This window comes from Prionailurus bengalensis, chromosome A2 (assembly GCF_016509475.1).
Source record: "Prionailurus bengalensis isolate Pbe53 chromosome A2, Fcat_Pben_1.1_paternal_pri, whole genome shotgun sequence".
NCBI classification, from domain to species: Eukaryota; Metazoa; Chordata; class Mammalia; order Carnivora; family Felidae; genus Prionailurus; species Prionailurus bengalensis.
In genome coordinates, this window is record NC_057348.1 from 33,045,261 (window position 1) to 33,059,049 (window position 13,789).

The 13,789-nt window shown below is 42.7% G+C and overlaps 1 protein-coding gene across 20 annotated transcripts in view; it reads right to left on the reverse strand.

The window, feature by feature from the left end:
• The window catches only part of MAGI1 (membrane associated guanylate kinase, WW and PDZ domain containing 1), a 643,266-nt gene that overhangs the window by 40,028 nt on the left and 589,449 nt on the right, over positions 1-13,789 (reverse strand). For all 20 annotated transcript variants that reach the window (XM_043587882.1, XM_043587890.1, XM_043587870.1 and 17 more), the window contains one exon: positions 4,311-4,342. In XM_043587882.1, the coding sequence (XP_043443817.1) occupies positions 4,311-4,342 (32 nt within the window). The remainder of the gene's footprint in view (positions 1-4,310; positions 4,343-13,789) is intronic.

The following is a 13,789-nucleotide window of genomic DNA, read 5'->3' on the forward strand; positions in this document are numbered from 1 at the left end:
GAGTTAATGGAGAAGAAAAGGAAAGTATCGATCGGATATGAAAATGAATTTTGGTTCACATGGAATGTTTGAAAGATACAAAAGCAAAGTCTCTCTTCTAGGCTCCGAGGGGTTGAGGGAGGGCGTCGCTGAGAGAAGGTGAGGGACAAGGAGACTTACGTGAGCAACCCTAATCCTTCTTTCTTCTACTACTCACTGCTTTGTGGCTCTGGGGAGTTAAGACAACCAGGAGAGTTTGAAAACCAGGCAGGATACATAAAACTGGGTGATTCTGGCTGGGGTCACTCACTGGGTATATTACCTGAGAGATCTCTCTCTCTCTCTCTCACATCTCTTAACAACTGGTCGTCAGCAGTATCCCTAGGGTCTCTTCCAAGGGAAAGGAGCCGAGGACAATGGACCAGAAACCTGTCACTACTGCTTCCTTTCAGCTTGCTGCCTTTGCTGCAGTTTGTTGAACAGACTTCCTTGGTCTCTCTGACATTTCGTGTTCCCTGGATGAAAACTTGATGGGAAGTTTTTTAGTAACTGGGGAAGTTTTGTCTTCTTTATGAATATGGTATGCTTTCTTTGATCTGACAATAACAGCTACGTAAATAAGGCTTCCCGTATTGCTCAGGCTGCTGGGGAACTCAGAAAAATTCCACAGCTCAATCACAGCATCTCAGCTCTGGGTCCTTGCTGGGGCTTTGTAAGGACTATTTAACTTAGGAGGTTGCAATTAAGAGCTGAGTGATTTTCATTATGTGTGTACTTGGTTCTAGATTATCTTTCTGCTTTTTTTTTTTTTTTTTAACTTGGGAAGGTTTCTGCCTTTATGCTCCATGAGGAGGATTCATGCAGATCTGCCTGTTTATGTGACTATTGTTTTTCTCTCCCTAGTTGCCTGAGGGCAGGAGTGTTTTCTGGTTTAGATCCTGTTGTATGCTGGCACTGGGTCTGGCATGCAGAAGAACCTCAATAAACACAGGCTGAGGCAACAAATGCAGACAATTTTTGGTGATTTGTGACAATGAATCTTTTTTCTGAAAGGAGGAATCAAAACATTATGTGTTTGCAAGCCCCGCCAAGAAAGGAACAGGACCAACCTATTTACCATAGTATTTCCAGTGCCTCACACCAAACCTGACACTTACTAGGTTCTTGATACTAATTGCTAAATAAATGGATAGATGGACGGATAGTTGGGGGATGAGCGCATAAAAGATAAACGTATGGACAGATGCATGGATGGGTTACACGGACAGATGGACAGATGAAGGAAGGGAGAAAGGGAAGTCACAGCTGGGAAACGAACTAGTGAGAAAACAAAAGTGAATACTGACTTAAAATTCAGGGTTTGATGTGGTATTTAGAGTTTTAAATTAATTTTTTTAAGTTTACCTATTTATTTTTTTAGTAATCTGTACACCCAATGTGGGGCTCGAACTCACGATGCCGAGATCAAGAGTCATGAGCTCTACGTACCGACTGAGCCAGCGAGGCACCCCTAGAGTTTTAAATTCTTACAAAATCCTTGAGCATGATTCAGAACAAGAGTCTCAGTTAAGTAGGTTTCCAGTCAGGATGATTAAATTGGGTCTCAGAATCAGTTCTCCAGTGAGGTCTAAAACCTGACAGCAAATATGTCTTATTTTTTTCTCTGCCATGTGGCAAAAAAATTCCTGATGTTATGGTATTAACATCCAGGTATTAAATGAATAACAATTTATTAAGGCACTGCCATTGTTCCCAGTGTACAGAACCCATAAGCTTAACATTTAAACTAAATCTAGTAGGTGAAACTGCTTATTAAGACTAAGCTAGAGACACTGCCCAGGAGGGAAAACAAGATCAAAAAGTCCTTTTGTTCTAATAAAAACCCAACTAATTAATTATTGAAAACATTAAAAAAAAAAAAAGGTATGAGGGCAAAAGGAAGCTGTCAGTCACATGAGCGAGCCAACAATGTCAGAAGACTCTAGAACAGAGAAAAAACATGGTCCCGGGTTAAGACTATATATTCACAGAGCTAATGGTACATCTCAGCATGTGATAACCTGGCACAATCCGCGTGCATTCATTACTTATCTTGCACAACTGACCCTGTCTGCTATTATGTGCCTGGCTTTCTGGAACCATGACATCCAGCTTCCCCATGGATTCCCTTTGACCCCACCAGAAAAATCCCATCATCATCTGTCTCTCTGGCAGGACATCATCAAAATTCTAGCTGGGGAAGGGAAACAGCTCTCAACCCACCTGTACAGAGCTCCCACGGATCACAGATGTTAGCAATGCTCTCTGGCAATGGCAGACCTTGGCTGATTGTTCCCAAATTTTGTACAGCAGCTGCCAGAGTGTGCCAGCAATGCTGTGAAAACCATCATCCCTGTCCTGGCACAGAAATCAGGTAAGGACAAGCCCCAGGCCGGGGGCTTGTTCTTTTCTAACCCGGCAACACACCAGGCTCTTAGCTTGTGGTAATTAAGAGCCAGCAGAATGTGGGCAAAGCAGTTAAGAATGCTTTTTTTCCTAGGAATGCAGCCGGAGTAATTGGCTTGCTGCTTGCTAATGACACGGCTTCTACAAAAATAAACTGTCATAGGGAATTCTCTTAACTGACTTGGTGAAAACAGGCTCTATACCTGTTTGATATCCTTTGAGTTCGGCAGTGAATTCCAAAACACTTTGGGGAAGAAACGATGCAAATGAAATCCACAACATCCTTTTGCAAAGTAAGTTTAAATGGGATGCAAAACCAAAAAGAACACCTTACTCCTTGATGTCATGCTCCCTGTGCAGACCTGCTATATCTCCCCCCAGTATGCTCCTCGTTAAGACTCCATTCCATGTGGGGTGTGCAAATTAATTCCGTGCATCACGGAAAACGCTTGCGGGTGGGGGAGAAAAAAGGATGGCTAACTCAAGCTCATGAGACACATCTTTCGGATTTACTTCTATTTTTCTGAAGGCTGAATAGGTTTCTGACTATAACCTGGGGATCAGGACACACATGTGCCATGTGCATGCACGTGCACACACACACACACACACACACACGCGCGCGCGCTCCTGAGCATTGGCATCTCTGTGGTTCCGATGTGCACACCTACCAGCGCTTTTCAGCTTCAACATTAACACAGACTGACAAGGGAGGCAGCCCGAAGTCACATGTTGTAGACACCACAGCACCGTGCCACTGGAAGCACATCAATTATTGCAGGCTTTTCTCTTTGGACAACTTAGGAGTGGAGCTTAAGAATGCAAGAAGCTTCTTTGCTCATATCCTTAATAAACTTCTGCCTCTCGCCGCCAGGCTTGGAGACAGGTGGAAAGAATTCCACTGCAGCCCTGTTCGCTGCAAAGTTTTAAAGGCTCTCCTTTCCCGGATGGCAGAAAGCCGTAAATCTTCCCTCCCCCGAATACTCTAAGCCACATGGAAGTACCCCTCTTTACCCAAATGTTAATGAATCGGGAAGCTTCCTTCTCCTGGATCAATTTCATAGGCATCCTAGGTCCAGACTTTGAGTTTTTAAGTAGCATTTTAATTTGTTGTCAGTGCCCTGGGAACAGAAGCTGACACCACCAAGCACAACACCATAGCCTCTAAGCTATTAGCTAACATGTCAACTAGGTAATGCATCTTCAGGGAAACCAGATTAGAAAGGACAGCAAAACATTGATTTTTTTTTTTAAAGAATCCTATACCTGCAGCATAATGCTGCTAAAGCTAGCAAAACAACAAAGGACATTTCGACAGCAAGGAAATGTCTTATTCTCAATGCTGGGGCAGCGAACAGGGTTGCATGTGAGCGTGGATATATATACAGGGCAAAGCAATTCTTCAAACCTGCAGGCTTTTTAATTTTGTAAATAATTCATCAGCCAATGCATAAGAAAGCTCAAGGAGAGAATCTGCCCATGTGAACGGATGGAAACACCAGTTAAGAGCAACCTTACCCAGAAAGCAGGTGGAGCTCTCCCCCACCCCCCTCCCAAAGGAAACAATAGCATTTGTATCAAGTTAAAACACCTAAGAAAGTCATCCATTTGAATGCCAGTCGTGATGCATTTATAGAGAAGATTCCAAACATGCATTCTTTAACCTGGCTCCTGCAGCCTGCCCACAAATCACTAGACAGTTAAAGACAAACCCAAACACCTTCTATACCAAACAGACCCTCAGAACTTAATCAAATGAGCCGGAGCTACCGTCTCCCCCATCTACTCTAAAACACGTTACGTGAAGTCAAATCAGACGGCGTCCCTTCCCACCACCAGCCCCCACCCCCCGGCAAACAAGAATCAAGTAACTGACAAGTCCTTACCGACTTTGGGCTCTTCTTGGGAACTGGCAACCCTGGAAAAAATGCAACAAGGAGGGAAGAGGGGAAAAAATCATTAGCATATAAATGTTACCTTTTCCTTAAAGAACAATCCCCAGGTGTTTCATGGCAACCTAGCCATCTGCAGAGTTATGTCAGATTTCTCCCCAGCATCGGAGTTACCAGGCTGTTCATATCGAATCAAAGCAGAGGGAGGAGGAGAGCGAGAGGCAGGAGATCTATCTGCATTAGCTATGCTGGCTTGTACTGCAGCAGCCTGGAGGCTGGGAAAAGAAATTCACAGACCTCAGCGGCCTGGGAAATTGAACACTTGGACAGAATCTCAAATGCTCTTCTGGATTAAGAGAGACTTAACTTACAATTAAGTCCAGGATATTTCCTTTCCCCACGATCCACTTGTCAATTGAAGCGGACCAATCAGGACAGAGGAAGGGGTATATATTTAGTTGCAGAGGAGTACATGGTTAAAATTAAATTTTTCTTTCTTTCTTTTTTTTGGGTCGTTTCTTTCCTTTCCTCCCTCCCTCCCCCGCCCCCCACCGCCTTTCAGGAGAGGAAATGCCTTCTTTATTTGGATGAGCTGAACACCAAAACAAAGACGGATGGATGTTCTTTTGCCAGCAGAGAACACAAATTTAACTTGCTGTAGGACCCCCTCCAGACCATGGGCACACCTCTCCATGCATGTCAGTCAACCAAGCACACTCCTATCTAGCTTGTTGGAAAGGACACTAGCTGGGGCCAGACCCTCAAGAGGAAAGCAGATTGTTGGGGGAGTGAATGAGAAAATTTCATGGAGCTGAGAGAAGATGATAATGGATAAAGAAAAAAGGCAGAAGAGAAAAAGGTATTCACTGATCCTAGCTGGCTCTTCCAGAACCCCGTCTTTCACGGGAGGGTGAGAGCTGGAAGAGGCTGGTGATTGCTGCACACTTCTAGAAAAGTCAGCAGCGATTAGGGGCAGACATGTGGGAAACCTGCCAACAGGAGAGTGAAGCAAAGGAGGGCTAGAATGAAAAATAAAAGCATAGAACGGTGTTTCAAAGGTAATCATTTCTGCAAGCTGTCCTCTCATTTTTTATCTATTTTCCATTTTTGGTTTGAGCAAGGGTTAGAATGCAAAATGCAGATGCCATCTGTACTGGGCACAAAAGATAGACTTCTGATCTGATGATTTTGCACTGGAAACTTCAACCTTTTTTAGAAAATGATCCCCGTGTAGTGTGATGATTTCAATGCTTTGGGAAGTGACTTGTCAAACCATGAGCTGTGCTAAGTTCAGCACAAGTAACACGAGGCAACAGAAGTGGATGAGTAGGAGGAAGCCAGCAGAGGAGCACTGCTCATGTGCCCACTGCAAGTGAGGCATGGCTTCTCATGGATTACTTGTCCCCAGAGGCATTGGGGACGCTTCTGGCAAGGCTCATCACGTCATCACCAAAACGAGGTCATCACGGCCCGGCCGAGTGGCTCTCAGACTTCCAAGTACATAAGGAGAACATACAGACTTTTACAAATGCAGAACCCTGGGCCCCACCCCCAAGGGCCGGGGAATCTGCATTGTAAACAAATCTTCCAGGAGATTCCGATGCAGGAGGTCTGAGGACTACATTTAAGGAGACTGGGAGACGGTGGAAAGAGGAGGACTCTTTCAGGTCCAGCGAGATCGCACAGGCAGACCTTTGTGAAGCTGGCTTTAGAGCTGTCCATGCTTCAGCGTCTCAGTTTACGAAATGGAGATAGTAAGGTTCACTTCACAGGATGATGATACTTAAAGAGACAAAACATTTTAAAGCCTCACACCTGGCGTAGAGGAGGCCTCTCAAATGTCAACCCCTTCACCGGCCTTTGAGAATTTACACCGTTCAGGAAGGACGTGCTTATGGTTATCTTCCTCCCCCTAGGAAAGGTCATCTGCCTAACCTGTTAAAGTCTAAAAAATATTGCAGGGGAACTATTTTAACTGTGGATGAGAATAACTGTGCTGGGTAATCTGGTTGGGTCACTATTCTTTAAAAAATTATGAAGTGCTTTTATTTGTTCATTAATGTGATACCCTTAAGGAATTTTATTCAGTTATATTAGTGTTGGTCATTGCACACACTTCAAAAGTATATAATATTGCATCTTTGCACTCAGATTTTTTTCCCTAATTCTGGCTGACCTTCTTCGTTAACTGCAAGATGCAACATTTCACTGTAGTTAGCTTTCACCAGACTTGTCTTCACACAAGATCCCAGTGACTCTCTATAAAAATGTGTCAAGAATCTCCAACGAGGTAGGAGGAGTCAGGGAAAGTGGCTTTGATCCATACTCTGCTAATCATTTATAAAACCGACCATCTTAAATTCCTGGTCTCTGAAGAGTTCGTGTATAAAATAAAGGGTACTTTTCTTTCCCTATCATACAGAAACACACGCTCAAAGTGCAGGTATATACAAGGATGCTCACTGCAGCAGGGGTGGCATAAAAGAAACCTGGAAAGGACCGGAGGTTCTAAAGAAACTGTGGAACAGCGCACCTATAAGGCAGTCTGCAGAGGTTAAAAGCAGTGAGCTTTTTCTCTGAGTAGCATGGATGGGCTCCAAAACACGATGCTGAATGCAAGCAGCATGCTGCAGAACGGCGGGTACAGGAGGAGGCCGGTGTCAAATATACCCAAACAAAGGCACGGTGTCCGCATTCCACAACTGTCCACACAAGACTCATCACTGGGGTGTTTCTGGTGGGCAAGGAGGGGCTGGGATCGGAGGGGCTAGGTGAGGCCAACCTAGCCTTCATCTAGAATTCTTCATCAAGAATACCATATTCATAATCTTGCTGAGGCAATAAAACATTTATTTAAACATGAACATTAATTAATTAATGGCCCTTCCATTAAGTGTACAAAACCATCCAGTCTGAAGCAAACTGGGGTAAGAGTTATAGTCCTGTTTCCTCTGAGGAAGCCCTCCGTGCAACATCCCAAAATATCCCAGCTCAACTGACCCTACAAGTTGTATTTTACAACAAAGAAGAAAAACTATTCATTTAGAGAGGAATTTGTTCCTCTTTGCTACCTTGTTTTTCAAAAGCTACACCTTTCACAGGAGCCAAAGTTGGCCCTAAATTAGTATTCAGAAAGTCAAAAATCGAGAGACTCACTTGAGTGCTTTTTAAAAAAGAAATCAAGGATTTGCTTTAAGTCCACATAGTCATTAAATCTTAAAATCTAATGAATATGAATGCGGGAACAAAGCTCCTGATTACAATTTATAATATATCTTAGCCAAAACTACTCAGATGGTTTGAAAACAGCTGGGAGACCTCATCAGAAAATACTCAAAAAAGGTCACCCTTTGGCAGAATTTTCCAAGACCTAGAAAGCACACGATGTGGTTCTTATCAAGTGAGAGCTGAGTGCGGGCCATCCCCCACTGGATGGGCGACAGAAAGCAGCATGATCCCACGCTTCACAGCCCAATGGTGGTTTTCCCAGGACAAACAGCACTTTGTGTTCCCAGGGGCAATGGTGTCACCTACTACATGTGAGGTATGGGAAGAAACAGCACCTGTCTTAATGGGCTCACCTGCTCCCTTCAGGGAAAAGAAGGGAGATTTTGAGAAGAGGCAGAAGGAAGAGTCTACCAACGGCACCATCTGCTCTTAGAGCCGAGAAGGTGGCAAATGCTATTTCAAAGGGGTCCCAGAAAACTTTTACGGGGAAGCATACATTCAAAGTGTGAGTCTAAGTGTGATTTACACAAGTGAGAAAAGTGGGACCTGAATTTCCAAAGTTCCCTATGAAAAAGGAAATGTCCTTTTGGAGAAACCAAATGGCAAATTCTCTGTTAGTGACTGGAATCTGACCAAATAACATGAAGAGAACGCTTTCCTTTTAAATACCAAGACCATAAAGCCACGTTACTGAACACGTTCGCACACAACTAAATGGCAAATGTTATTCTTGGTGAAATTTTATAATGGTTGTATGCAAAAATTGATAGCAAAAAGTAAAAACATAACAGAATACATATGCATTTGGAAACAAAGACTAGAAGGTTACATGCCAAAACTGTGTGTTCTTTGGCTCACGGTTTTATTACCTATTTTAGGATCTTCTACAAGCAAAGCTTTACTTATTTATGAACACACACGTACACGCAGATGAATACCACAATAAACAAAAGCCTATACTGCCTTTTTAAGTAAGATGAATATACCAAATTTCAGAACATTTTACTGCACTCTTAAATCTCAAGAGCCATCATTCACCTCTAGAGCCTTCAAGAATTGCTTACTTTCCCCCAAATTAATATATATGTACACAGTTTCTTTAGGCACCCTGTTGAGATTAAGACTTGTGTTTATCCTGTGGACTAAATGGACATAGGGAAGATGTCGATAGCTCAGCTACTCTTCCACGGGAAGCCAAACATTAGTCATTCACTGCCCTTTTGGCACCGAGATGATCAAGCCTGAGTTGTGGCAAAGAAATCAGACTTTCTTGGACCTAACTTCCTCCAGGCTAAAGGAAGTGACAATGTCAACCAACCTCACCGACTGAAAGAACAAAGAAAAAATCATGCAAAAGGCTTTGAAAGTGTGAATCGGAAAGTCACTGTCATAAGCAAAGTGGATCTACAAGTGGCAAAAATGTACTATGCCATTAATTTATATTGTTTTTATTGTGATGGCCAATCCAGTGTGCACTTGGTCTCTAGATGTGAGCTTTTTAATGGAAACATTTTGGTTTCCTCCTTTGCATTCTAGCACATACTAATGTGCTAGAACATGTCCTAGAACATAGGGGATTCTTTAAAGTTTTGCATCGCAAAATGGGTGACTGAAAACAGCACTGGTGTTGAATCAGGTAACGAATGCAATGTTCAAGGAGCAGGGGGACTGTTACATATAGTGAAAAAGAGAGAGAGAAAGAGAGCGGGAGAGAGACTGATTGATTGAGGCAATCAGGTGGTTAGTTCATGGAGACCACTGAAAGCCACGGAAAAGACGACTGTGAGAATTTGGTCTGGAGCTACTCTTATATTCCAAAAACAGAATAGACTACTCCTGAGCACATTTTCATCTCAGACCCATCTTTTTTATTCTAAAACACATCAATTGGGGTGCCTGGGTGGCTTAGTTGGTTAAGCATCCAACTTCAGGTTATGGTCTCACAGTTTGTGAGTTTGAGCCCCGCGTCGGGCTTTGTGCTGACAACTCAGAACCTGGCGCCTGCTTTGGATTTTGAGTCTCTCTCTCTCTCTCTGCCCCTCACCTGCTTACTCTCTCTCTCTCTCTCTCAAAAATAAAGAAAATATTAAAAAAAATTAAAAGACATCAACATGTATTCCCAAATGCCAAACTTGAAAATTATAGCTGACTTTACCCCCAATAAACTCATCATTAAGAGTGCGCATTAAGGAAATAATCAGAGAGGCTCACAAAGATTTACGTGTATCTAAAAGGATGTTCAACACAGTATTATTTAAAGAAGATAAAAATTGGAAATGACTCCTAAGAACAGGGGACTGAGCAAACACATTGTTTTATCAACAAGATTATGAATCCATTAAAAATGGGTCCAGTGAAGAACATTTAGTGATGTGGAAAAGTAGTAATGATACAAGATGTTAAAAGCAGGATAAAACTGTACACAGAATATAAGCTCATTGTAAAAATAGGTATATGCATGTATCACACACACATCACACATCCAAAGACTACAAGAACATGTATTAAAATACTGTTTCTGAATTCTAGAATTAGTAAGTTATTCATATTGCTTTGAGTCTTTCCCAAGTTTTCCAGATTTTACACACAACGACAAGTATAAACAGAGAAGCGTTATTCAGTGAGTTTGGACAATGATATGTGTTTATTCACTTTAGTGCACCGCTAGGTTAAAAATTACCTGGAGTTTCTTCTAGCTCTCTATTGGCTCAAGGACTACCATTTCTACTCAAGTGGCTGTGTTACAAATTACTGGGCCATGGCCTTGACTGAAAATAGGATAAAAATCTGTTAGAGCCTCTCTGAAGCAAAGCTGCATAGAAGCAAATAATTTTGCTTATCATTTCCAGTAGTCTCTGAAATCTTGACCAGTAACCTTGATAAGCCAATTCTCCTGGGTTCTTTGAACCCCAGGTTAAGTCACCTTGTCCAAGCACATGTCTATGGTGTTAGATGCAACTCCTGGAGTGAGGATGGCTTCTGCCAAGTTTGTGCCTCTAATAAGGACAGTGTATATAAAATACTTTATCTGCAAATAGGAAGGATAATGAGAAGGAAGGATCAAGCAGAAAGAGAAAAGTTTCAGTGCATGTTTCTTCTTCTTTCTCGGGAAGAGCTAAAGGGCACATGAAAAAATTTTCTCAGGAGAGAAACTCCATTAAAGGACTTTGCAGAGCACTAATATTTATCAGCAAAATTGCTGCTACATGAAAGAACAAAGAACCTGGTAGGGTCATGCTTTTATTGGGGGGGAAGGCAGTATGAGGACGGATCAAAACACTCAGAGTTGCATGAAGTACCAAGATGGAGGCGTGCAGGAAGGAAAGAGTGAGAAAATCTGTGATTTCCTCAGCTAGGCAGAATTGATCATTACTTCTCAGCAAATCACAGACTTTAAATAACTAACGTTAATGGCTAGTAACCCATGTTTAGAGAGCCATCTGCATCATGGCAGCCAACTAGTTTTTTTGTTTGGTTGGTTTGCTTAATACAAAACCCATAAATCAAGGGGCACCTGGGTGGCTCAGTCAGTTAAGCATCTGACTCTTGATTTCGGCTCAGGTCATGATCTCATGGTTTGTGATTATCAAGCCCCACATTGGGCTCTGCGCTGACAGCGTGGAGCCTGCTTGGGATTCTCTCTCTCCTTCTCTTTCTGCCACCCACCCCCCTGCTTATGCTCTCTCTCAAAACAAATAGACATTAAAAAAAAAAAAGGTATAAACCAGGATTACATTTAAACTGCACTCACCCTACCGGTAAAATGCTGAGGGAAGAAAACGGCAAAAGGTAGGGACACTCAGCTTAACTTTTTCCACTGGAGGTAGGAAAGGAATTCACTCCCTCATGTAACCAAACTGTGCTAAGGGCCTGCTTTGGCCAAGAGCTGGAGATGAATTAAAGCAACGAATAAGATCTTTTACAAGGTCCTGTTTTCATAGGGCTCACGTTACGTGGGGGAAGGGAGAATATACATAACCTAGCAAATAATTTCAGAGGGATAGTTTTGGTGATGAAAAAGAAGCACGATGATGGAAGAGCCAATACCTGAGCTTGGAAGGAACCGTCCATGTGACTGTTCACCCATGCAAGATTTACTGAGCTCTGCCATATGCCTACCGAAGCATTACGGGAGAGATAAAGGTAAATCAGACATGGCTCTGACCTGGACGAGTTCGTAGTCTGTCTTAAACACACACACACACACACACACACACACACACACACACACGCACACACTAGACAAAATTGAGTGTGGTCAGTGCTAAGGGCCATGATGAAAAGAAGCACTATTGCTCTTGGGAGTACGAGAGAAGAAAGCTAATCTGATATGAAGAAGAAGGCAGAGGGGAGGAGCTGAACACTGAAGGAGGCTGGTATTTAATTGTGGGGTCAGGAGGTTGGAAGCAACATGTAATGACTGATGCTTGACTGAAAAATAACAAGCTTTTTAAAGGTTTGTGATTTTTATTTTATTATTACTAGTTCTTAATGTTTATTTATTTTTGAGAGAGAGAGACAGAGCATGAGTGGCAAAGGGGCAGAGAGAGAGGGAGACAGAGAATCCAAGGGAGGCTCCAGGCTCTGAGCTCTCAGCATAGAGCCCAACGTGGGGCTTGAACTCACAAACCATGAGATCATGACCTTAGCCGAAGCCGGACGCTTAACCGACAGCCACTCAGGCGCCCCTAAAATGTTTTTTTTTTTGTTTGTTTGTTTAAAGCAAAATCAGCGTGCCAATATAAACTCAAGGCCAAGTTTGAACTAGAGTACATTTTCACTGAAGGACCTTACAAGTGCTATATATCTCAAAATTGAATCCATAAAACAAAATTAAAAAAGGGTTGCAGTTTAGACATGTTTGCTTTTTCTCCCCCTTCCTCCAATCAAATCCTATGACCAACCCTGCGGCGTAATGTTTCAATGCAAATATGATACTGGCTGCCAAGAACAAGAGCGTCAGCCCCAGTGTCTCCAAAAAGGGGAAGACATTCTTTCCTTTGGGGACCTAATGATGGTCATTACAAAATATTACGGACATCATAATTTAAAGAGATGACTGGGTCTCAGATCTCTGGAATAAGGAGCTCCCAATGCGTGTCAGTTGGCATTTGGTAAGAAGAACATGGTTGCCCGGCTTTATAGTGACAGAGAAGTCGGCTTCAATTACACAGTACATACAGCCTAATAAATATGTCCCACAGAGAAATAAATGGCTTGCAAGTCTGGTGGCTGCTAATAGTTTACAGAGCCTTTCACCTCAAAGTCATAAGCCTTGAACTGGCGCAGGTGAGGAGAGGCCCAAAGTCATTAATACTTGGAGCCGCTCAAAAGTACTGTCCCCGTGCAATTCCTGAGAGATGAACGGTCACTTCAGAATGGTCAAGGGAATAACTAGTGCTACTGTGGCTGACCCCCCAAAACACGTGGAATACACCATAAAGGGTCAACGACTTGGCCTCTCGTTTGTCCATTTTTGTAAAAAAAGAAGTCTTCTAACTTCAGAGCTGGGAGTCAAATGAACTACAAGAGCTGAGAGCTTGCCTTTTGACATACACTTATTCTTCTCAACCGCTGAGTTCAGTACTAACATCATCCCTATTTTGCAGATGAGAAAACCGGGACATTGATGATTAAGTAACACGGCCATGGTCACACACTCAGGTGAGCAGCTGAAGGCAGACTTGGCCTAATGCCAAGACTGTGCTTTTGAACACTGAACTATACGGTCTCATTCGAAGGTGCTTAATCCATTCTGGATCACAGCTCACTACGAAGGGGTGTTTACCCATAAAAAAATGCATTCATAAAAATTTTTGCCTACAGCTTCATGGAGATCATCCTGTTGGTCAACAGGTCAAGGTATCTTGAACCCATAATCATGATGTGGATTTAGGAAGAGTTCCCTTTGTAGAGATAGCATGGGAGTCTAGGCATAGCCAGTCAGGTTCTCTGATATTTTACCCCAAGTCACAGTACCTAAATCATGGGCCATTCAGGGCTACACATACTAAAAATATAACAAGACTGGTCTCTGAGTTGCGGGCAATGAAGCAACTCTTTAGAGCTAACAGCTTGGCTGACACCCAAGTCCTATAAAGTACAGTTTCCAAAGTGGGTAGGAGCTCTTCCTAGCTTGCAAATGTATCCTGACACCACCTAATAATGTAATTAAAAAAAAAAGGTGCAGGAGAAGGAGTGAGTTATGTCATATTCTTTCTAGAAGGGGAAAGAAAAACAACTGT